The sequence below is a fragment of the Chrysemys picta genome, chromosome 15 (genome assembly GCF_011386835.1).
Source record: "Chrysemys picta bellii isolate R12L10 chromosome 15, ASM1138683v2, whole genome shotgun sequence".
Taxonomy (NCBI): Eukaryota; Metazoa; Chordata; order Testudines; family Emydidae; genus Chrysemys; species Chrysemys picta.
The window spans coordinates 10475084-10496835 of record NC_088805.1 but is presented as its reverse complement, the minus strand read 5'-3'; the positions used below and the strand labels follow the sequence as shown (position 1 = coordinate 10496835).

The following is a 21752-nucleotide window of genomic DNA, read 5'->3' as shown; positions in this document are numbered from 1 at the left end:
GGTAACAAACCTTTGCAGTTGGTGCTGTTATATCCACAGAGCACACAGCTGGGAGCCTAGGAGTGTGGCTTTTCTGAACAGTTACAGGGAAGTGGTTGGCATTTGCCAGTAAGGCTGAATTAGCTCTGATGCGCTTTCATTTGAACCCTGTGGATTGGGGGGAAGATATGTCCTCTAATAAAAATGTAATTCTAAGGTTTTTGTCACTCAGCTGTCCGCGCCCATTGTTTTTGAATGACAGCAGCCCTAATAAGAGAGGTCCCCCCACATATAATGAGCACATAACCAAGCGGGTAGCATCAAGCCCAGGACCACCAGAAGGTCCAAGCCACCCTCGAGAACCAAGCACACCACATCGGTATCGAGAGGGAAGGACAGAGCTGCGCAGGGACAAGTCTCCTGGGCGACCACTGGAGAGAGAGAAATCTCCAGGCAGGCTTCTGAGCACCCGCAGAGAAAGGTCCCCTGGAAGGTTGTTTGAAGAGCCCAGCAGGGGACGAACGCCTGTGGGAGGTGCAAGAACTCCACTCTCACAAGTCAATAAGGTAAGCTGGAGCTCTGTCAAATGTCTCATCATCTCAGGAAAGTATCTGAGTCTCCCAGTGCGGGGTGACTGTTTGTGCTGTGAAAAGCCTGTGTGGGTGAGGGGCTTCAACCTAAACCCACTTCAAAATATATGTGCAATCACAGTACATCGAAACATATGATATGCATTGACTATGTGAAAATCTCTTCCAAAGAGAATATTCCCCCCCAGCACTACTGTTATGCCATTGCCAAGGCAGCTGGTCCAACACTGGGTGTTTAGGTCTGTGTATGACTACAGAACAGGTGTTGAAGGCATTGTAGATCTGTGAATGAGGAGGGTCTCTGCACTGAGAGGAATCAGGCCCACATGAAATGGAAGGGGGATTTGTCTGGAAGAAGATGCTTGTCAGGAGCTCACTATATGCCATGGTGGCCTTCATCACTGGTAGGGGGGAAGATTCATGACACACAGCATTTTCACCTAGACAAGGAGACACATGGGACTCAGTAGAACTCTGCTTCTGCCTCCTGCTGAAAGCTGTGCTGCTTGTGTGTCCTGGGACTACATATAGGAGAACAGGAATGCTTTACTGCATCTTGTATAACTTGTCATTTTATTTCCCTGCTAGGTCTGGGACCAATCTTCAGTATAAGTCTCAGCTAGACAAACTTACTCCTCATCGTGATCTGCAGGAAAAACAAAGGAAATGTACTGAGTATATGCACTCCATGCTTCTGCTGCCCAGTTACCAAAACAACCTTCTTGGGCCAGAACTGGCTCCGCGTCAGGAGACATGTGACTCTAACAAGGATTGTCTGCCTCTCAGTTTATTTCCCTGCACCTTCCTGCAGTCATACTTTTTGCACTTTGTACTACTGTTACTCTTTCAAGCAGTTCATAAACTTTTTGTACTCTAGCTTTAGTCCTTAACAGTTCATCAAGGAAATCAAATGGGATGAGGATCCCAACCCAAATCTTAACGTGGTTAGCACCATTTACCAGATAATAAATCATAGTTTTGAAAAAGATGCTGGAATTTGTCATGGCCTTGTAACCTGAAAGGCCATGGTGACTTGGTTGCAATAGACAGCATCACTGGATAGTCTCTACAGAGCTCTAGAGAATTAACCTGGATCCGTGTGTTCCCCTGCCACTTTCAAAGCTCATTCTCTGTAGAATTGCCCCAGTGCAGCTTTGTTCAGCTGGACGAGGAGGAGGGCAGATCCCCTGATTAGATGGTCACAATCCCCCAAGCCCTAAAACAAAGTGCATTGTCTCTGACGTACTGGGGTACAAGACTCTTTACCCAGGTTTTCTGCATGGCAATTCACTGCATGCTGCTGCACCATCACTCCGGCTGCTCTCACCTCTTAGGTTGCTGTGCTAAATATTGTATTGTACACCTCACTTGTAAATTAATTGAAGCCTTTAGATTACGCTGCAAACTAACCGCCATGATTTACTGGAGAATTTGGCACAGAAGAGAGTTACAATCCTTATTATATGACAAGAGAACTACAATCGCTATCCTTCACCTTCACACACCCCAGTGTTAAACACAATCCCAGTCAGAAATTGTATCAAAATCCTTAGTCATCATTTGCCATAGAGGCCACTCCTCACTGTGGTTAATAGGTTGCCCCCTGCCCCCCAAGAACGTCACAGGAAAGCATGAGAAAGCAAGTGCACAGAATTGTCATCTCTCAACAGAAAGTTCTTCTTTCCTGTTCTGATTGTATCTTGTTGTACAGTAAGAGCTAATAGTCACGGCACTAGAGGATACTTGCAATAAACAGCTTTGGCGGTTACCAAACACCTCACCTTCGCTTTTGCCTCTAACCTCAAGCCATTTATTGCTTCATATTCTCCAATGCCATGAACATTATCCCTTGTAACTGAGCCAGAGAGCAAATGATTTTCAAGGCAGGTTTTGACCATTCAGTCTGCTTCAGTGACATGCTGAGTAAAAAAACATGTTCTCTATAAATGGAAAAGAGCAAAACTGCATCCAGTTTTCTCGTTGGCCAAGCCTTTTATCTTCTGCTTGTCCCTTGCCAGCCAGTGCTAACCTGTCCTAGACACCCATAAACCTCCAAATGCCTTGTCAATGCCCTTTGGCGAGTTTCATGGATATTGTGTTCTGTTCTCTTGTCTGTTGGGTTATTTTAGACCAGATGATTTGGCAGGAAACGTGCTGAAATTTGTCTCTTGGTCTCAGTATTTTGAAGGGTCACAGAGATCAGTCTTTAAATCTTTGCATCTCATGGAAGATCTTCATGACCTGAGAAATGGGCTTGTCAAGTCCTGAAAGTGTATATCTTGTGTCTTGTTTGTGAAATGCTTCCTGCTATAGAAATAGCTCAAAGGACTGTACATATTTACAAGAAACTTTATATTCGTAACAAAAGGGAATTGAATCGGTTTCTACTTTTTTATTGTAAACTGTGCATTTTTCAACACTAGCTTTTTGTTTTAATGGTGGTTGTGGACAGCCATCTTCAGACATTGGAGGGGCCTCAGCTTAATCCTCCCAGATCCCATGAAGAAATATTGTAACATTAAATTGCAATCGAAAGCTTGTTAGCATTAATGAGGTTTTAGGTATCTAAAAGTACAGGATTTTTCTTCATTACCTTTTTTTATTGACAAGGGAGGGAATCAGAGGTACAGATCAAGCTCCACCTGGAAAATATTGAACTTTGTTGTTGAACAATAACCAAATAAAACAATTAACTATATTAACTAGCATGGTGAAATGACCTTTTCCTTCCATATAGGGTACCACTAAGCCATTCTAACAGATCAGCCACTAGCAGGAGCTACGTAATTGATAGGAGTGTAAGCCTACCACAGAGCTCACCTTCAGAATATTCTGCTTTTAGCAGACATCTTCCCCATGTGCTATCAGAAAATTAAAGCATATTGACTTGGATTGAAACAGAGGTGGATTTGTCCAGATTTTTAACTAGTAGTGGTGAGCCCTTAGATACACACCCATTGGTGGTGGTAGAGATGCATGTGAATATCTGGAAGAAGAATCTGGCTCCTGGCAAATAATCCAGACACAAAATTTCAGCTAGGAATAAACCCCTTTAATTGCCAACAGCAAGTCTAATGCTGCTGCTGCTGTATTGCAGCAATGTTTTAAGAGGAAGGGAAACAGTTATTCATCCCACCATCTTAATATTCTGGTGCTGTAATGCCTGAGAGCTGCAATTTTTTAAAAGCCTACACGAATATAATTCAGATTGTACTCAATCTGCCAAGTTACTGTACATCTTAATAACTTACACCTGGTGGGAAAACTCTCTCGATCAGACTTAATTGTAAATACAACTATTTTTAACTAAACAATTTTTACAGGGTCTGAAGAATTCTTTCCCAGGAAGAGTTTTTAATATTCACTCTGCTGCCTGCGGTGACTTATTTTATTTCTGTCCTCCTACTGTTCATTGTTTTTGTGCACATAAATACCCCCCACCCTCCCTATGAAGATTTTTCTTGGCGGGCGTGTGGGAGAATTACTAATAGCTACTATTACACTTTGGTCTACACAACATTTTTCATGGCAATGTTCTGCATAAAGCCAAACTGCTTGATTTATCTATTGTGCCTACTACCTGATGTATCTAATGAAATGCTAACTTGTTAAATGTTCCTTTATTTCTATTTTAATGTGCACAAATAATACATATTTAAAACTCATTGTTTCAGTCCTATGATGCATGATCAGAATTGTAACAAAACTAAAATAGTTCAGAAACTGGTGAAGTAAAATATTTATTAAGCCTTTTGACTACCATGAACACTGCCCAACTTCTCAGTGTCACCGTGCCCATATTTTCTGTGCTGAAATTTACTGGAGAAAAAGCATTGTGTCTATTGCAAAATTGTTAAGGTTTACGCGCATGGAGGAAAGGTAAGGAGAAATACTGCCCCTACTTACAACTGTAGCCTCCTAGAACGAGCCAAGAAACAAACCGAAGTGGGCATATAAAGTAGCAGCTCCACTATTCCACTTCGCACCCAGCTTTTCCTTTTGGAGGGATTTAATTCATTGGGTTATAGAAAGTGAGCAGAATACCCTGAATCGGACTCCTGTTCACTTCTTACAGGATTCCAACCCAGTGACAATAGGGCTGGCTCCATTTCAACATACTGTCGCCCTGTGGCACATGGCCCAGAGCTGTTTCACGGAAAGGTCAAAACTGACAATCTAGCATGTCACCAAGAAAAAAGTGCATGACTTCAGGACAGAGAATGTGTGTTGTATAGAAACATCCACTGCCCCAAGAGTGGTATTGGACTATGGCCCTGGGTATTACTATTGACACCTGCTATCAGCTGTGGCTGAGGAAATGTGATCGTGGCGTGGCTGAGGTGGAGGTGTACTACTGCCCTATTACAGTTGTGTAGTGGGGGGAGACACGGACTGGGGCTTAGCCTTTTGCACCAGAGGGAGACCCCCACTTTACTGCTCGAGCAGCTGGAGCAGAGATTAATTCTGCTTCAGCCCAAGAAAGTGGAGCCGTGATGTGTAACAAAGTGATGACCATTAACTTTTCTCCCAAATTACTTCATATCATTTGTTGGAGAAAGGTGAGAAGTTATTAAACAATCTTTCTGCAGGTGTAAAGCTGGGGCGAGGCTAGGCCCACATGTAAAGAAGGGGCTGATGGTCTATTTAATTATGAGGCATAGAAAGGAGCTGAGGCTGCTATTCTAGTAACTACACCTGGCCAGCTCCAGTTGCGGCATACAAGTCAATGCAGGTGCAAGAAGCCACTTTGTGACACTAGTTCAACAGCTACTACCCAGGACGCGTGACTAAGAACGAGAACGCATTTGAGCTGGATTGCGACTGAATCTTGCAACTAAAACCATCAGTTTCATCACACACCGAGCTGTTTGGCCCGTTGAAAGTTTCTTTTGCCACACCTTTTTTTTCAACATCCCAAAGTTACTATGTAACCCCTCCCCAACCATTCACAGCTAGAAAGAGTGTGAGGCCACTAACCATGACGAACCACTGTCATAAAAACTACACTAAACCCAGGTCTGGGTTTTGAGATGAGGCCATTTCATAAACGGGGTGTGCTGCAAAAATTTCAGCCAGCTCTTGCGCACGGCTGGCTTTGTTTTTGACAGGGATAATTTACTAAGAACGGATGTCTGGCCAAGCACCAAAAAAAATGGTCACCCAGATACTGTATGTTTGTTTAGTGCCCACTGTGGCTTTAGCAGTGGTCCAGATTCCCTCCTTTCCGAGCTCCCTCAAAACACAGCTAAGCCACTGTAACTAGGGCAGTGAGTCTGTTTGAGGTTGTGGGTTCTGTGACCTCCATAATGCCCACAGCTGCTTGGGTGCCCTGTGGCTAGCTGCACCGGCCGCTGCTGGAGCAGCCCTGGATCCAGCTGCACCTACTGCTGCTCGGGTGGCCCTAGCAGCCAGCGTGGCTGGAGCAGCAACCCTGGGGACTGCCCAAGCATCAGTCCCAGGGCCAACCCCGGGGACCTTGGAGCAGCCAGTCCCTACCACTGGAGCAGGGCCCCCAGAGCAGTGGGGCCTCAAGAACAGAGATTTCATCATCAGGGGTATTGATTTTCTGTAACCTGTGTATGTGTGTTTGGGAGTGCAGCATGCCATGCAGGGCTGCTAGTGGATGCCATGGGCCATAAGGCAGAGGCTTTGTGCACTGTGGGGGTGCGGGACCAACTCTTGGAACCACTGTCACATTCTTCCACTCTACCCTTGCTGCCCAGGGCACTTTCATGGACAGTGGTCCTCCTCCAACCACAGATGCAAAGTTCAGCCATGGGCACAATGAGCTCAAACACTTCCCTGTCTTCCACAGCAGTGTGAGCCCTGCCCTGTAGGGCCTCAAAGATGAGCTTTACCTCTGAATAGAGAGCGTTCCCAACACAGCACGAGGCTTTTTCTATTTGGCAACCCCTGTGGGGAAAAGTTTTATGAGGCAGCACCTCTCCGGGTGTGCTGATTTTCTGGAGCCCAGCAAGAAAAGCTTTGCAGCCCAATGGTGGGCCAGCCTGCAACCCAATATAAAGGCGGCTGCAGCATCATGTTACTTATTGACTGACAGCTGCCATCTTAAAAAAAATATTTGTGCTCATCTTCCTCTGCATGCCTAACTGCACTGCTGCTGGAAAGTTCTGAAATAAGTTCTCCAGGTGTGGACATAATTGGAAAATACATGAAGCTTAGCTCAAGTTACTGACTTATGCCATCGCTCACAGCTCTTCCTTCGTGTCCCATTTCCTCACTCATGTACAATTTATTTTACTGTTTTGTGACAGAAAAAGTCTGTTGGGTCACCTCAAGGATTCCTTTTTATTCTAGTATGAATTAACCCTCATTTATTCAAAACATGCATCTAGGTATCACGTTCTCTGCTTGCACAAAACTATTTGAGCCTAATCACTGCTAGAAATCTCCTAATACAGTTTTTCTTTGATTTAAAACCAACTCTGATTGGCTCTCCCACTAACTAGTCCATCCCCTTCAACATCCTAGTGTCAATTAGTATGCTATTTGGCTAATTCATTTGGTACATATGTCCTAAGCCAGATGATTACTCTCACATTAATTACCACATTTGTTAGCTATTGCCAAACTTTAGAGCATGTAACTGACCTTCTGCAGCTTCAATGTCAGTATACTCTATTAGCTAATATTTATGATTAGTTTCATCACAGTACTTGCTACAGTATAGCTTTTTTACAGTACCCTAAACATTGGCAAACTGTTGCATTGCCAAGCCATGGCGATGTCCCTGGTGGTCATTTAAATAAATAACTAGAGGGTTCTGTGTAAGAGTGAGGCCCAGTGGCTTATAGTCAACAGTAAAATGGGAAATGGTGGCCAAGTGTTAGGGCTGTCAAGCGCGTTAAAAAAATTTGCAATTAATGGTGCAATTAAAAAAATTAATTGCATGATTACAGATATTTGTCCTGTAAAAAATACTATTTCTTTTGTTTTTCAATTCCCCCATTGCAAGTAGTATAGTGCAATCTCTATCCTGAAAGTTCAGTTTACAACTGTAGAATTAAACAAAACCTGCACTCAAAAACAAAACAATGTAAAACTTCCAAGTCCACTCAGTCCTACTTCTTGTTCAGCCAATAGCTCAGACGAACAAGTTTGTTTACATGTGCAGGAGATAATACTGCCCACTTCTTGTTTCCATCACCTGAAAGAGAACAGCCGTTTGCATGGGACTGTTGTAGCCGATGTCACAAGATATTTATGTACCAGATACACTAAAGATTCATGTGCACCTTCATGCTTCAACCACCATTCTAGAGAACATGCACCCATGGCCACGACAGGTTCTGCTCGCTAATGATCCAAAGCAGTGCAGACTGATGCATGTTTATTTTCATCATCTGAGTCAGATGCCACCAGCAGAAGTCTGATTTTCTTTTTGGTGGTTCAGGTTCCGTAGTTTCCACATCAATGTTGCTCTTTTAAGACTTCTGAAAGCATATTCCCTACCTTGTCCCTCTCAGATTTTGGAAGGCACTTCCGGTTCTTAAATCTTCGGTCAAGTGCTGAAGCTATCTTTAGAAATCTCACGTTGGTACTTTCTTTGCATTTTGTCAAATCTGTAGTGAAAGTGTTCTTAAAATGAACGGTTTCAGAGTAGCAGCCGTGTTAGTCTGTATCCCCCAAAAGAACAGGAGGACTTGTGGCACCTTAGAGACTAACAAATTTATTAGAGCATAAGCTTTCGTGGGCTACAGCCCACTTCTTGGGATGTAAAATGAATGTGTGCTGGGTCATCATCTGAGACTGCTATAATATGAAATATATGGCAGAATGCGCATAAAACAGAGCAGGGGACATCCAATTTGCCCCAAGGAGTTCAGTCACAAATTTAATAAACATATTAACAAGCGTCATCAGCATGGAAGCATGTCCTCTGGAATGGAGGTCGAAACATGAAGGTGCATGTCTGGCCTGTAAATACCTTGCAATGCTGGCTACAAAAGGGCTATGCAAATGCCTGTTCTCACTTTCAGGTGATATATTGTAAATAAGAAGCAAGCATCATTATCTCCCATAAATGTAAACAAACTTGTTTCTCTTAGTAATTGGCTGTATAAGTAGGACCGAGTGGGCTTGTAGGCTCTAAAGTTTTACATTGTTTTGGTTTTGAGTGCAGTTATGTAATAAATGAACAATCTACATTTGTAAGTTGTGCTTTTACCATTAAAAGATTGCACTATGGTACTTGTATAAGGTAAATTGAAAAATACTATTTCTTTTATCATTTTTACAGCGCAAATATTTTTAATAAAAATAATATAAAGTGAGCACTGCAAACTTTGTAATCTGTGTTGGACGTGAAATCAGTGTATTTAAAAATGTAGAAAAACATTCAAAATATTTAATAAATTTCAATGGGTATTCTATTGTGTAACAGCACACTTAATTTTAACTATTAAGTTAACTGTAATTAATCAACAGCCCTAATAATTTAGTATTTCCACACTAAGGGATTTAGGTGTTTCAAATGACAAAGTACTATTTTTTGTTTAGAAAACATGAGTGCGTTAATGTAAGTTAATGCTGTCTTTACAACATGAGCATCAAGTTTTTGGTGTGGGAATTTCCTTACTTTTGAGGCAGCCTTTCATGGCCCTGCTGTGGGCAGATGCTGTGAAAGCAATGGATATACTTTGAGGCACCACTGTGGCCGGGATTCCAGCTGAGCTAATCTGCACTGCTGGAGCTGGTAATACGGAGTTCTGGGGCACTTAATGCTTTCTTCTTGCTGTTCAGAGCCCACCCCGTGCCCAGACTTCCTGTTGGCCCCTGTTCACAAATATTTATGTGCAGGCTGTGCCAGGTACAGACATTCACTCTCATCATGCCTCACAGTTGTCATGAACCGTAACAAACTGAAAACCGACCTTTCCGAGCAGTCAAGTATACCCAGCATCACAGACGTCAACCAATGGAGATTGAACTGTGACAGCCTTAAACAAAAGGAAACCAAACCAAAAACGGGTGGAGAGCAGTCAGTTTTCCAGCAGTGAAATCCTTGGGTTTTCCAATTGCCAAAGGTCATTAAGAGCCTCCACCCCTCTTAAAGTGTATTATTCTGTACCAGTGTGCGATGAGAGGATGTGTCTCGAAACTGGGTTTTATAAAAGAAAAGTAGCTACCACTTTAACCAGGGAGAGAAACTGCACAACTAGCCAAGCATTATGCCGCCAGCCAACCCCGTATGGTCGTGGGCAGTGGGGCTAACAAAAAACACATTATCCATTTTTCCTTAAAATGCTTTATATTTTAACTTGTTTCTGAAGAGGTCAGACAGTGACAGGAATTCCACATTTTCAAAGAAAACCCAATAGCAATGTACCCTGAACTACTCAAAATATTGTAACAATACAATTGAACAGTTCAGAAAACTCAAAAGGAGTCTTATCGTTGACTGTATCACATCTAATCGTGGTCACCAAAGTCACCATCTGATTAGCTACCTGGTGGTTTTTGTAATATGTACCCCTGTGTAGTAGGTCATGGACTGAGGTCACTCTCATCATTCTTATTGGCACTCAGAGGTGCCCAGGAAATGGACAGGCACTACGCATTCCCCAAGTTGGTCCCTCCAAGTCAGGCCTGAGGCACATTGGCAGGGAATTTTGCGTTGCCCCTACTGCATTCGTTTTGGGATCAAATAGATCATCAGTCTCTAAGAAAGGCAACCTGGCACCTTCTGTGAGAACGACATCCGTTTACATAAATATAAATAAAGCAGGAAGTGATAGAAACTGTTGGGAGTCCTTGCTGCAGAGACCACACGAACCTAAGTTGGGAGAGTCAAATGCAAATATAGATTCAGGGCCAATCCAGCCCTTGACATAAGTGGGTGCAGTGCCACTTCACAGGGGCCGCATCAGCAGATGAGTTTTCCCCTCAATATCTCATTTACTAGACAGTTTTTAAAGTAACTTGGGAGTCACCTAACCATCAATTTGATAAAAGCGGATACTGAAGAATTAAAGCCCTTATGCTAAATTGGTCAATTTCCTTATAGGAACCCAGCCCAGTTTAAATCAGTCCTTATCGGCAAGAGAATTACAAATCTGTTACAAGAACAGATTATTGCAGGGTGCATTATATGGTCTACACAAAACCCAGCAATAAAGAACAATTGTCTTGATCAGCAATTCCACTGGGGAAAAGTTATTTCGGAGTTCTCATAAGAGAAACAATGCTGGAGCATCCGTCACATTGTTTAATCAGTAGACGGGTTGAGTACGTTTTCCAAACAAAAACAAGAAACAGTGAGTGTGGTAGTGGCAGCATCTCTGGCTTCGCCCAGAAAAGCTGCAACAGAAAGAATGCCATTTTTCACATGTAGTCGAGCCAGGGAATGGGCTCTTTGTGGAGCTCAGTGGTAACATAATTGAATGTTTGAGCTTTATGATCAAAACAGCCACTCGATCAGCAAGGATCTTGCACTTCTGAGAATATTATTTTCTACAGCCTGTATCACTCATGAATGACATTTGAGCTGTCACTATCCCCATATTTCCCAGCCTCATTTCACTGGTAGATCCCAGGCGATAGTTATTGAGCTGAAAAAATGACAGCACCACCAGTCGTCTATTTGGTCCTGGCCAAGTCTGAAAACTTCCAGATGGGACTGGGAGAACAAGGCAAATATGAAACAAATGTGAAGTCTTTAAAACCGTATGAAATCAGAGTCTGTTTACAATAGCTTAGACCATGCATATGTTTTGGTTTAACGAAGAATTTGTTTCCTCTGGCACTTCATCACCCCAGGATACCTGGTCTAATCATATTGGCTTGTACAGCAATGTAGTCACATATTTTTTCTTGTAACGATGAGTGGCACTGAGCACCATCACTCCATCCTAGGGAAGATGGAAAATAAGTTAGCACAATGTAATGGTTAACTAAATGTAACTGCTGTGATAAGGTCAGACTCCCTTACCTTGATAGAAAGTGCATAGAGGTGGTTCAGCATGACGTGATTGGGCTCAGGAAGTAGCGCTGGATCGCACTGAAAAGCATATAAAAGGAGGAGACAGAAAGTGGAAAAACTAAATTATGGCATATTGTCTTTCACAGGCAACCACTCAACAAATCTTTGTATTGGCTCCCCGTCAAAATTCCAATATAATCAAAGATCACTTAAGGTGGGACCAAGAGTATATATGGGGTTACCTTTCCTCCACCTAGGAATGGGCCTTTTCTCATTTCTTACAAGTTTGCTAGGTTCTCAGAAGTTCTGATAATTTTGCAGTGTATAGATTAGGATTTATGGGTGGGGAAACGGTATTACTATTCTTCTTCCAGTTTTGAAAAAGGATCAGTTTAGAAGATAATTACAACTGGATCAGTTTGGACTTGGGCAATAAAGATCTCACCCGTTAGGGGACGCTTCCACGGTTTGGGATTGTTACAAGCAGCTCCAGTGCATGTCCAACCTCTCAAATACCTGACCCTGACCCAAAGAAAAAGGTTGCCTACTCACAGAAATGCCAGTGTCCTTATTCAGGATCACCTGCAGCAGGTGTGGTGGAAGAATAGGTGGAGTCTTGAAGCGTTCCTCTGGCTTAGAAACATAGGGATCCTGGTGGTAGGGTCCTGGGGGTGAACTTGATAGCTCTGTTAGGGAGATGTTAAAATATTTAACCTTAAAGAAGATAAACTCTTCAGCTACATTAAGCTGCAGTAGTAATTTCACATTCAGAAACATGTGTATGACAGAAGCTAATTGCGCTATAAAGTAAATCCTCCAGGAATTAGAGAGATGCCACACTTCCTGTACACCCTAGGTGAAGTCTTTGGTTTCCTGGGAGACATTTCCTGCTGGGCCAGAAACAAACTAAAAAATACAACCATCACCCAGGGCACTTGCAAGCTGCAGCTACACAGCACAGCAGGAAGTTCTGTCACATCATTTCAAAAATTAGTTCCTGTTCATAACACAGGGTTAATCTTGACACTGGTCTGCTCATCAGCAAGATATTACTCCAACAGCACACAAATATGGGAACACTACTAGCTGACAGAACGCAAAGGGAACCCACATTTCAGAATTTGGGAAGTTTTGTGAAGTTCAAGCACAAAGATCTGTAGCAAAAAGCCCAAGAGATGATTTTAAAGACTCCAGAGTCTGCCTACTGGAGACCAGCTGGGTAGAGTCAGCAGTCAGAACTTCAAAGGTTGGTCCTGAAGCTTTTTTTTTTTTTTTGGGGGGGGGGGGGGGGGATTTCCTTGCCCAGTATTTCTGCAGCACACATTCAGTACTAAGTGCTACCACAGATTATTTGCTTTTATGCTAGTTTTTGGCAGTCCTAACAGACAGTGGAATAAATCCCCTTCTTGGTGACAAAATATTACTGAAATTATTTCGTGTATACGAAAGAGGCCAAGTTCGCAAATAGAAGCCTCCAGGTACCCAGAACGCTGCCATGGCATTCCCCACAAGTACACAACAATCCTGAAAAAAGGGATCAGAGGCAGGTCAGTCTCCATGACCTTCAAGCTGCCGTCAAGGCGGTCAACCTCAGTATCAATTTTGAGGTAGCTACTGATTCACCAGGGAAATCTGAAATCACCATTTCATGTCACGCATTCAAATGGCAACCACTTACTACTGATCTAGATGGGGTTTGATCAGTGACCTGTACTCTGCTACAATCTCCTCACTCATTCCGGCTTCTCTCCTTTTACATTTCATGATCCCTACACATATCCCCAACAGTTTGGGTATAAAAAGTGAGATTCTTCTACTTTGGGGATTTAACTCAAGACCAGGAATTAAATGTAGAGGGTATTTACGTAACTTCAAGCACGTGGTATAAGTTTACAAATGGATTCATACCAGACATATCTGAGCATTTTTGGGAGTCCACCATTAAAGCATCAAATACTTCAAAGTCAGTTTTCTTCACCTGAATGATGTTGTTAACCGTACCAAGCTGGCTGGTTACTACTGGCTAGGAAGAAACAGAGGCAAAAAGTCACAATTCAGAAGGTATGCAGGGTTAATAATATTCTACAGACTTGAAAAACCAATGTCCCACAGTCCTCATCGCCTACTTCTTGTTTAGTCTCTGGTTATTTAACAGACAGCCTCAGATTGGCTCAGTTACCTAGGCCGGCTGGGGCAGAGAACATTTCACCCGATCAAACAACCAATTGCTAGTGTTAGCAAAGGCCCTTTCCTTTAGGTTAGCGTGGAAGCCAACTCATTTCTCCCATTCATGTGCATGAATCATCTTGTAAACCCGCAGGATCACATAAAAATGTTACCTCCGAAGGATCATGCGTCCACTGACCATCCACATAAAACTTGTACTGGTGCTCTCCTTCTGGAAGATCCAGGATTGCTACAAAGTTATTGTGGCTGTGATTTCAGAAAAATACACGAACAATTAACTTTTTATTCTGAAAAATCTGTCCATCTACAGACTCGCTACAATTATTATAAGATAAAGAATGCAAAGATCTCAAACGGAATCTTTCAGAAAATTCCTGAAGCTAATGACCCTTTTAAGACAGCATGTGAGGCAATCCAATGCAATAATCTAAATGTACCGCAACAAGCTAAAGCTAATGAGTACCTCCTCAGTAACAGCCGAGTCCCATCTCTTCATACGCACAACTTGTTTTACATTAACACTGATCACCAGAAAATCCAGGCTCCCGGTGTCAAAGGGTTAAAGTTGTGTTTTTTGAAAAGCATTCTTCTTGCATCTTTGTTACTCAATACAACGTGACAGCACACTAGTTTTGGCCCATCAGCCAGAGCGTCACATACAAGATAAGGATATATTGGAGTGAACTTGCTTTCAGTACCTTCCATCACAAATCTCGCCGGCAAACGAACAAGAACTGCGAAAATGAAAGCAACTGCCAGAAAAACTGCTGAGTAGAGGCAGTTTGAGCAGATTGCCATTCCTGTGCTACGAGCTTCCTGCCTGTTTTGAGGTCTTCGCAGTAGCTCAGAGAGAAGTCATGCAACACTAACAGTCCTCCATTCCTCACTTCTTCCCAGGGATGGGGGCAAAGTCTGCAGATGAAAGTGTCCAGAGAGGCAGTTTTTGCTGTTTGAGTTTGGAATGTGTGTCTATTTGAAAGGGACTTTGTAAGAGAGTTTACTTGATTCACTATAGTGACTGCCAACTGCAAATTAAAGGGGGACAGATGTCTCTTTTCTAAACATTACATCTGAAGGAGACAAACCTACTTTTCTCCCCCACGCCCGGTTATTATTTCTTTGTACTTTTGCTAGGAGAGGTCTAAGTTGTCAGACGAGGAATCTGAGACTAGACAAACTCTACAGACCACCATGCCAAAACTACCTCCCTCACCTATTGATCTGACCCTGGCATCCAGTTCTTTGAATCCTTCCACTGCCTCCCCTTGAAGCACTGCACCATGTTTAAGCTTCTCGTTTGCCCCTCCAAAGCCCCTTATAATTCCATCCTGGCATGGGTCTTTGGCCTTGCTTCCCACTACGTTCCCCACTCAATCTGTCCAGTCTGAAAATTATCCTAGTATTGATGCTCCATTGGTCCCCTTTTCCCTACTCCTGTCTCCATAATTTCTCCCACGCTGCTTATGCATGGAATGCCCTTCTCAAACCCACCAAGCCATCACCCTCTTTATTAAAGTCCCTAAAAAACACTTTGGGGCAATATAGCTAAAAACCCTTGTGGATTTCCCAGTGTGTCCCATCTTCTACATCTACCTTTAGACTGTAAACCCTGCATGGCAGGGACTGTGGTGTGTCTTTTCCACAGTGCCAAGCAAATAACTATTTCCATGGGACAATTTTCACCTCCGGCAGTCAGAGTGTCCCACCATTCAAATACTGACAGTTAGCATGATACATTAAGATTTCTCCTCTTAAGAGCTCTCAAAGCTAACAGAGGTATGTAATAATCTAAGTGTAACAATAACATGACCCAACTTTAGATAGAATGCCAGTGATGCAATGTAACAAGTTTGTTACCTTCTTGTAAGAGGAAGTTTACTCCAATTGTTGAAGGAACCTGACAGATAAACCTCTTTCCCTCCCGCAGTCCAGCGAAAGACTGTTGGCCGATTTTGAACAGGGACTTTTTCACTCACTTCCAGATCTTGCTGCCAAGCTAGAAATTCCTCTCTCTCTCGTGGAGCCTAGAAGCACAAAACTTTACTCAACAGAAGTTCTACGTTGGCTCCTTTGCCCTGTGAAAGGAGAGGTAAGCTTAGAGAAAGGTAACATTTGACTAAAGGTATCCTCAACCCTATGTGTGTTCTTCAACATTCCCATAAATTGGAAACAAATGCAGGTAGCCACTGTTATATCAGAGACAGAAGTTGGTATCTCAACAGTTTGCAAGCCAGCTTGTAAATATTTTTAAATAACCCATAAATTGAAAGATTAGTAGCCTTCCAAATTGGCAGATGATATTAAAACAGAATGCAAAACAATTAAACCAGAGAAGTAACTATCATTGAGGGGGAGAAGCACACAAAGTAGCTGCATATATTTAAACTGAGGGGTAAAAAATAATTAAAAAGGAATTTCTTGTATAAGGCATTTGTTAGACCCTGCAAAATGCCTTCCATAGAGAACTTGCAACTGGACCACAGGAAGGTTATTGCTGTCTGCAGGGTACAGCTTAACGCAACATATGATGAATTAAGTTGGAAGACCGTGGGCTAAACATTCTTATTCCACCCAACAATGGGGACAGACCAAAATTAGGACTATTAGAAATTAATACTAAATAGGGAACTCTGACAGAACTTTTAAAATGGAAAGAATCATCATCTGGAATGTTACTGAGTATGGTGATTAAAAAAGCATAAAAGGAGCTTAAAAGATATGGCAAAGGAAAGTGGTGTATTAATATACAACATTGGGCGAGGGCTTAGAGCCAATTACTTATTATTTTTCCTACAATTTTTGTTAAAAACATAGTATTTCATTCACAGAAATCTGCTAAAAGGTTAGAAGAAGAAATAAGGTTTTCTTCCCTTAAAAAAAGAGAGAAAGTCAGCAATGCTTCAAGTTTCTAAAACGGAGTTTATACAGAAAATTGGCTAAAATATCACTAATATCACTTCCAAAAATACAGCTTGATAGAATGTCTAAGCTACAAGATGCCAGTGTCGGGTTATGACGGAAGGAGCCGCCATAACTTATGATACCTTTATTTCCTCAGAATGGAACAAGTCTGCATCTTCAGGACTATCCATCAAGATTTTTGGTCTATCACCTTCTTTTGTACTAATGGCTCCACCAGAATTGTCTCTTCGGGGCGTCTTATGGCCCCCATGACGCTCCATACCACCTCGCTCACTGCTTGTATTCCCCATTTTAAGGCTCTGTAAAGAAAAGAAATCGCCTTATCCAGTGTGACACACACATATTAGTGAAATTTGAGCTCTGCCATTTTGCTTGTAGAAGAGACTACAGAAATAAACCCATGGCAAAACAGTGATAAATCAGACACGCACAGCAATACAAAAGCAGCCATAAAAAACAGTAGAAAGATATTTCTACTCCTTTCATGCATACACAGTACTAACAGAAAGCACGGTAATTAGTAGACCATAACAGCTTGACTTGTATTATAAGCGACACAGGAGGAATGGAACATACAGATCCCCCCCGACCCGACTCCACACCCTTAGCATGGACCAGTGGATAGGACACTAAGCAAGGAATTAGGAATAAGAGCCTTGTCTTCGGACTTACGGAGTTGGAGAAAATCATTCAATTACTCTATCCTACAAACATCTTTAAAAATATACTATACCTAAAACAACAAGCTTGCTCCTAAGGCAAAAGGGATAACTATAAGGAAAGCTTGCATATAGCCTGTTTATTTGTGTTGCAAAATAAATCCTGACAACTGTGAAGCCTCAGCATGCAGGTAGTTGTCACAAAAGCACAATCTCTCCTGCGATCCTTCAGAGATACTCATCATAAGATAAGGTCCTCTATTGTACCACTCAAGAGATGCTAATATCAGGGTGCTTAGTCCTGGAGCCCCAAAACCAACATCTCTACAATTTGAGCTAAAGGAAGATTTCTTTTCTTTTCCTGTTAACGAAGCCTTATGTTCTTTCTATGCAGAAGCCAGCCAATATAGGCACACACATTCATACTACAGTCAATGGCAAAAAAAAGAAAACCCACACAAATATTGATGTCAATAAGAACTTGTCTGGGCTCAAAACTACCCACAAAAATATCAATAATTTTACTTAATTAAAATGTTCTTCAAATATAGCCAGTGCAGTAGTTTTCAGAAAGATCTACCTACTACAAGAAAGTTTATAGGGGCGATAAGTTCTTTTTGAGATTGAGGGAGACAGATGTTTGAAGCTGGTGCATTTGTCTAATCAAGGTTTATTTTTAAAACTAACAGAAGCAGTCTGATGAATTTACCCACAGTAACTGTGAAAAAGAGGGAAGAGGATAATTTCATCCTCAGTTTACTCATCAGTTTCATTAATTACTTGGATTGTTTTTTTAAACCTCATTCCAAGTGTAACAGGTGTCAAGTCTATTAAACCTCAGGTCAGGGTTTCAGAGATCCCACCAACATACCAAGCCAGCCCCAGATCTGGGATAAAATTTTCATAAGGGCTTCTGGGACTTCTGTTTCTCAGTTCTATTGGTTTTCAGTGAGACAAAGGCCCCTAAGTGCCTAGGGCCCAGACAAACAAAGGGTCTTAAGCATTGCAATGCCTACCTTTGAGGCATGAAGAAAATAACTGAAATCCACAAATCCTGGATTAGGCGCCTTTGCTCCCTTTACAATAAATGGGGAGAGAAAGGCCGGGGAGAGAGCTGCCTATGCTAGTAAATGGGAGAGACTGATGAGAGGGGTGTGTCCAAAGCCCCACCTAAGTCTGGGTTACAGGGAGCCTCCTATTTCTACTTGCCATCCAAATTTTGATTAATATTCAGATATATATTGGAATGATAAAGTTAAATGTCTAATAGCAAACTGCACAAGTGCAGCCTTTTCTATTGCTGGTAACAAGTGCGAGAGTCTAGATTTAACCCTCAATTTAAGAGTCCCTAAGTTATTTACTGAGTCAGTTTTCTCTTATGAAAATTTATAATTGAAAGTCCTTATAATACTCAACAATTCATTGATACACTGTTTTAAGAACTTCTTCTAATCTCCCTTTTTAGCAATCCCGTAAAGTTACAATATCCAGACTCAAGTATCTCAGATAAAAATTCCAAAATCTGCCAATTCACCAACTCAATTACTAATTGTAATATTGGTAGGAACCCTTCCCATCCCATCTATCCATATACAAACTATCAATATACAGAAACACTGAAGTTGTATAAGAAAATTTAAATACTTGATAATTACTATTAATCTATTTAAAACATGAGTGTTGCCACATTAGGACAAACTTTCTAAGTAATTAACTCATTATTTCAAGTTTCAATTACTTTTTATTTTATTTCACAATAGCCAATCATTTCTGTATGTTAAGTGTTCATAGTGTTATTTTTTTTAAAGCTCAAGGAACAAACTCCCAGCAGAACACACCTGGAAGATGACCATTAATTACCCCATAGTCTCAGCAGTTCTCAAACTTTAGCAACCCAAGGACCCCCCAAGCCCCCTGCTGAGCCCCCACTCCATCCCTTCCCCCAAGGCCCCACACCACCTCTTCCCCCACCCCTCCCCTGAGCCAGTGGTGTAGCCAGCATGGGATATTTGAGTGGGCCCCAACTTCAGGTGAGTGGGCAATTATGGGGGGGCTGGGAGGGCCCGCCTCCCTCCACCCCCTGCAGCTGGCCTTGCGGTGGGCGATTGATGGACCCTCTGGCCAGGGGCTCCCCAGGCACTCACCCAGCTCCGGCAGGAGATGCTGCTCTCAAGCGTGCATGGCTCCTGGCTCCCTTCCAGATCCCACTGCCACATGCAGGGGCCAGCTCCCCCGGGGCGGTGGGCCTACCTTTTTTTAAGTTTTCTACCGCCGCTAGGCGCCTGCTCGCTCTCCTCCCAGTAGCAGATTAGCCACTGGGCCAACCTGGGCCCCAGAAAAATGGGCGCTCCCAGGCCCTACCCACTCTGCCTGGCGCTCCAGCCTTGGACTGGGGTCGGGATGCAGGGGCTTGCCCCACTCCACCCGCCTGGTGCTCCAACCAGGGCGCGGGGGCTTGTCCCACTCCATCTGCTGCACCGGCGCTCCAGCCGTGGTATGGGGGCTTGCCCCGGCAGGAGCACCAGGTGGGCGGAGTGGAGCAAGCCCCGGCACCCCAACACCACTCTTTGGCTGGAGTACCAGGCGGGCGGAGTGGGACAAGCCCCCGTGCTCCGACCCCTGGCAGCAAAGAACAAGATTCCAGCCTCAAAAGTGATTGGTGGCAGGTTGTTTCTGTAGAGTAAAAAGTCATGGAGTCAGTTTCACGCTGCCCCTTTAGTCTTCTGGGATAGAACCATAGAAACACAGGCTTGGACAGGACCCCTAGAGGTCATCTGGTCAAGCCCCCTCTAGTGAAGCTGAGCCATGTATACCTAGATCAGCGCTGATGGGTGGTTTTCTACAGCCCCCAGCCATCACCTCCCTCAAGAACCGATGCACCATTGGCAGCGGCCGCAAAGGGCTCCCTTGCCGTGCGCCGCCACCAGGCCCCCCATGGGCGGCTCCCGGGGGTGGGAGAAGAGCTCGCGCTCCATGGCCCCCTTGGCCGCGGTGATTTCGTGTCAGCGCCGGTGGGTGTGGTCACGTGTCTATCAGAAATGAGACCCACGAACTCGCTAGGTGGGGCACGGATCTCCCTCCTCCCCCCCGCCCCGACTTAGCGCGGATAAAGGGGCCGCGAGCCCCCGAGCCCGGGTTCGCCAGGAACTCCGCCCCGAACCCCGGCTCCTCTCGGGCAGCGCTGGGAGCCCGCCCCGCACGCAGGTCACGGCACCGCCTGGGGGGCCTAGGACAGGCCGCTCCTCCTTCCCCTCAGCCCCACCCCCAGCCTTCTCCCGGCCGCTTTCCACGGGCCTCTGGGGCAGGGCGGGGCGGGGCCTCGCCGCCCATCGCCTCAAGGTCACTGGGCCGGGCCGGCCGCTTGGCACCGCCTCCCAAGGCCGCCGCCCCCGGGCAGACACCCCGCTTCACGGCGATACCCAGCGGGCCCGGGCTGGAGCGACGGGACCCGCCACCCGCATCTCACCGGCTGCCGCCCCCGAGTCTGCCTCAGAAACCCCTTCGGAATCCTGCCCCGTCCGTTCTCCCGCCCGGGCTACTTCCGCTTCCGGCGACCCCTGTGCCCCCCCCTCTCCCTGCCCCCTGCGGCGCGCTTCCGCTACAACCGTTCCGTTCGCCCGCGGCGTAACACTCGAACCTGCCCCCCGGAGCTGCACTTCCGGTCACTAGCGCCGCCTTCCCCTGAACTTCCGGTCACTCTGCTCCCCTCGTCCCTGCACTTCCGGCTGTCGCCGCCGCGCTCCGACAGGCCTCGGGGCGTGGGGGAGAGACCATCAGCAGCAGCGGGGGCGGCGCACTGCCCGTGGGGGGCAACCCCCCTGACCCCAGGAGCGGGGCCCACCCCAGGCTCTGCAGTTCAAGGGATGTCGCTTATCGGGAGCCTCAGAACCCACCCCCGCTCCTCGGTAGCATCTGACCGTGCAACGGATCCCACGTCGCGTTACCAACGTGCCGTGACACAGCAAATGGCTGCGTGGGGTAGCCAGGGTGGAAGAGGATACGTGGGGGTGGGGATGTTCTCCAAGCCTCGCCCCCCTCCCCCCCCCCGCACCACGGCTTGCAGCCTAGTGCACCGCTTTTCATCATCAGGTTCCTCCTTGTGCCTCTGCTCTGATCAGCAGTGCAACAGCTAACAAGGTCGCCATTGAAATTGTCAGCAGTAGGCTTCAGGGTTCATGCATCCCTAGGGATGAGTAGGAGCACTTTACTTTGTGCTCAGAGCTATTGGTAATGCGTTCCCCGTGAGTTAGGAGGCCTGGCTGACATGACACCGGTGACTGGTATGTTTTATGCAGGGCCATAACAGTGCTGTCCATGTATTATAAATCATCATCCCATTTCCTGACCAGCATGTCCACATCCAGGATTCTCCCATGTGCCAAAGTATAATTTTGTCCCATAAATCCTGTGTTTGGAGCCCCGTTTTCTTACAGCTGTTAAGGCTGGAGACGTGGGAAGCAGGAGATTATCTGA

General features: G+C 44.6%; 2 protein-coding genes across 10 annotated transcripts in view; one reads left to right on the top strand and one right to left on the bottom strand.

Annotated features, from left to right (window-relative positions):
• CIT (citron rho-interacting serine/threonine kinase) overlaps positions 1–4340 on the top strand; it is a 90933-nt gene extending 86593 nt beyond the window's left edge. For 3 of the 5 annotated variants that reach the window (XM_024108737.3, XM_024108736.3, XM_008172046.4), the window contains 2 exons: positions 212–545; positions 1158–4340. In XM_024108737.3, the coding sequence (XP_023964505.1) occupies positions 212–545; positions 1158–1181 (358 nt within the window). In that variant the 3' untranslated portion in view covers positions 1182–4340. The remainder of the gene's footprint in view (positions 1–211; positions 546–1157) is intronic. The other 2 variants (XM_024108738.3, XM_005288704.4) reach the window with 1 other exon arrangement.
• A 5481-nt stretch (positions 4341–9821) lies between these two features.
• PRKAB1 (protein kinase AMP-activated non-catalytic subunit beta 1) lies at positions 9822–21244 on the bottom strand. Of its 5 annotated transcripts, none has more exons than XM_042841677.2 (8): positions 21197–21244; positions 16743–16919; positions 15556–15722; positions 13851–13944; positions 13420–13534; positions 12064–12197; positions 11521–11589; positions 9822–11440 (listed from the first exon to the last, which is right to left on the bottom strand). In XM_042841677.2, exons 2-8 carry the CDS (start codon positions 16908–16910, stop codon positions 11363–11365), a joined length of 825 nt encoding a protein of 274 aa, XP_042697611.2. In that variant the 5' UTR covers positions 16911–16919; positions 21197–21244; the 3' UTR covers positions 9822–11362. The 5 variants fall into 5 exon arrangements, with proteins under 5 accessions (XP_042697611.2, XP_065424381.1, XP_042697610.2 ...); XM_065568309.1 differs by having other exon boundaries at positions 20917–21242; XM_042841676.2 differs by having other exon boundaries at positions 21173–21222.
• Positions 21245–21752: the final 508 nt, after the last annotated feature.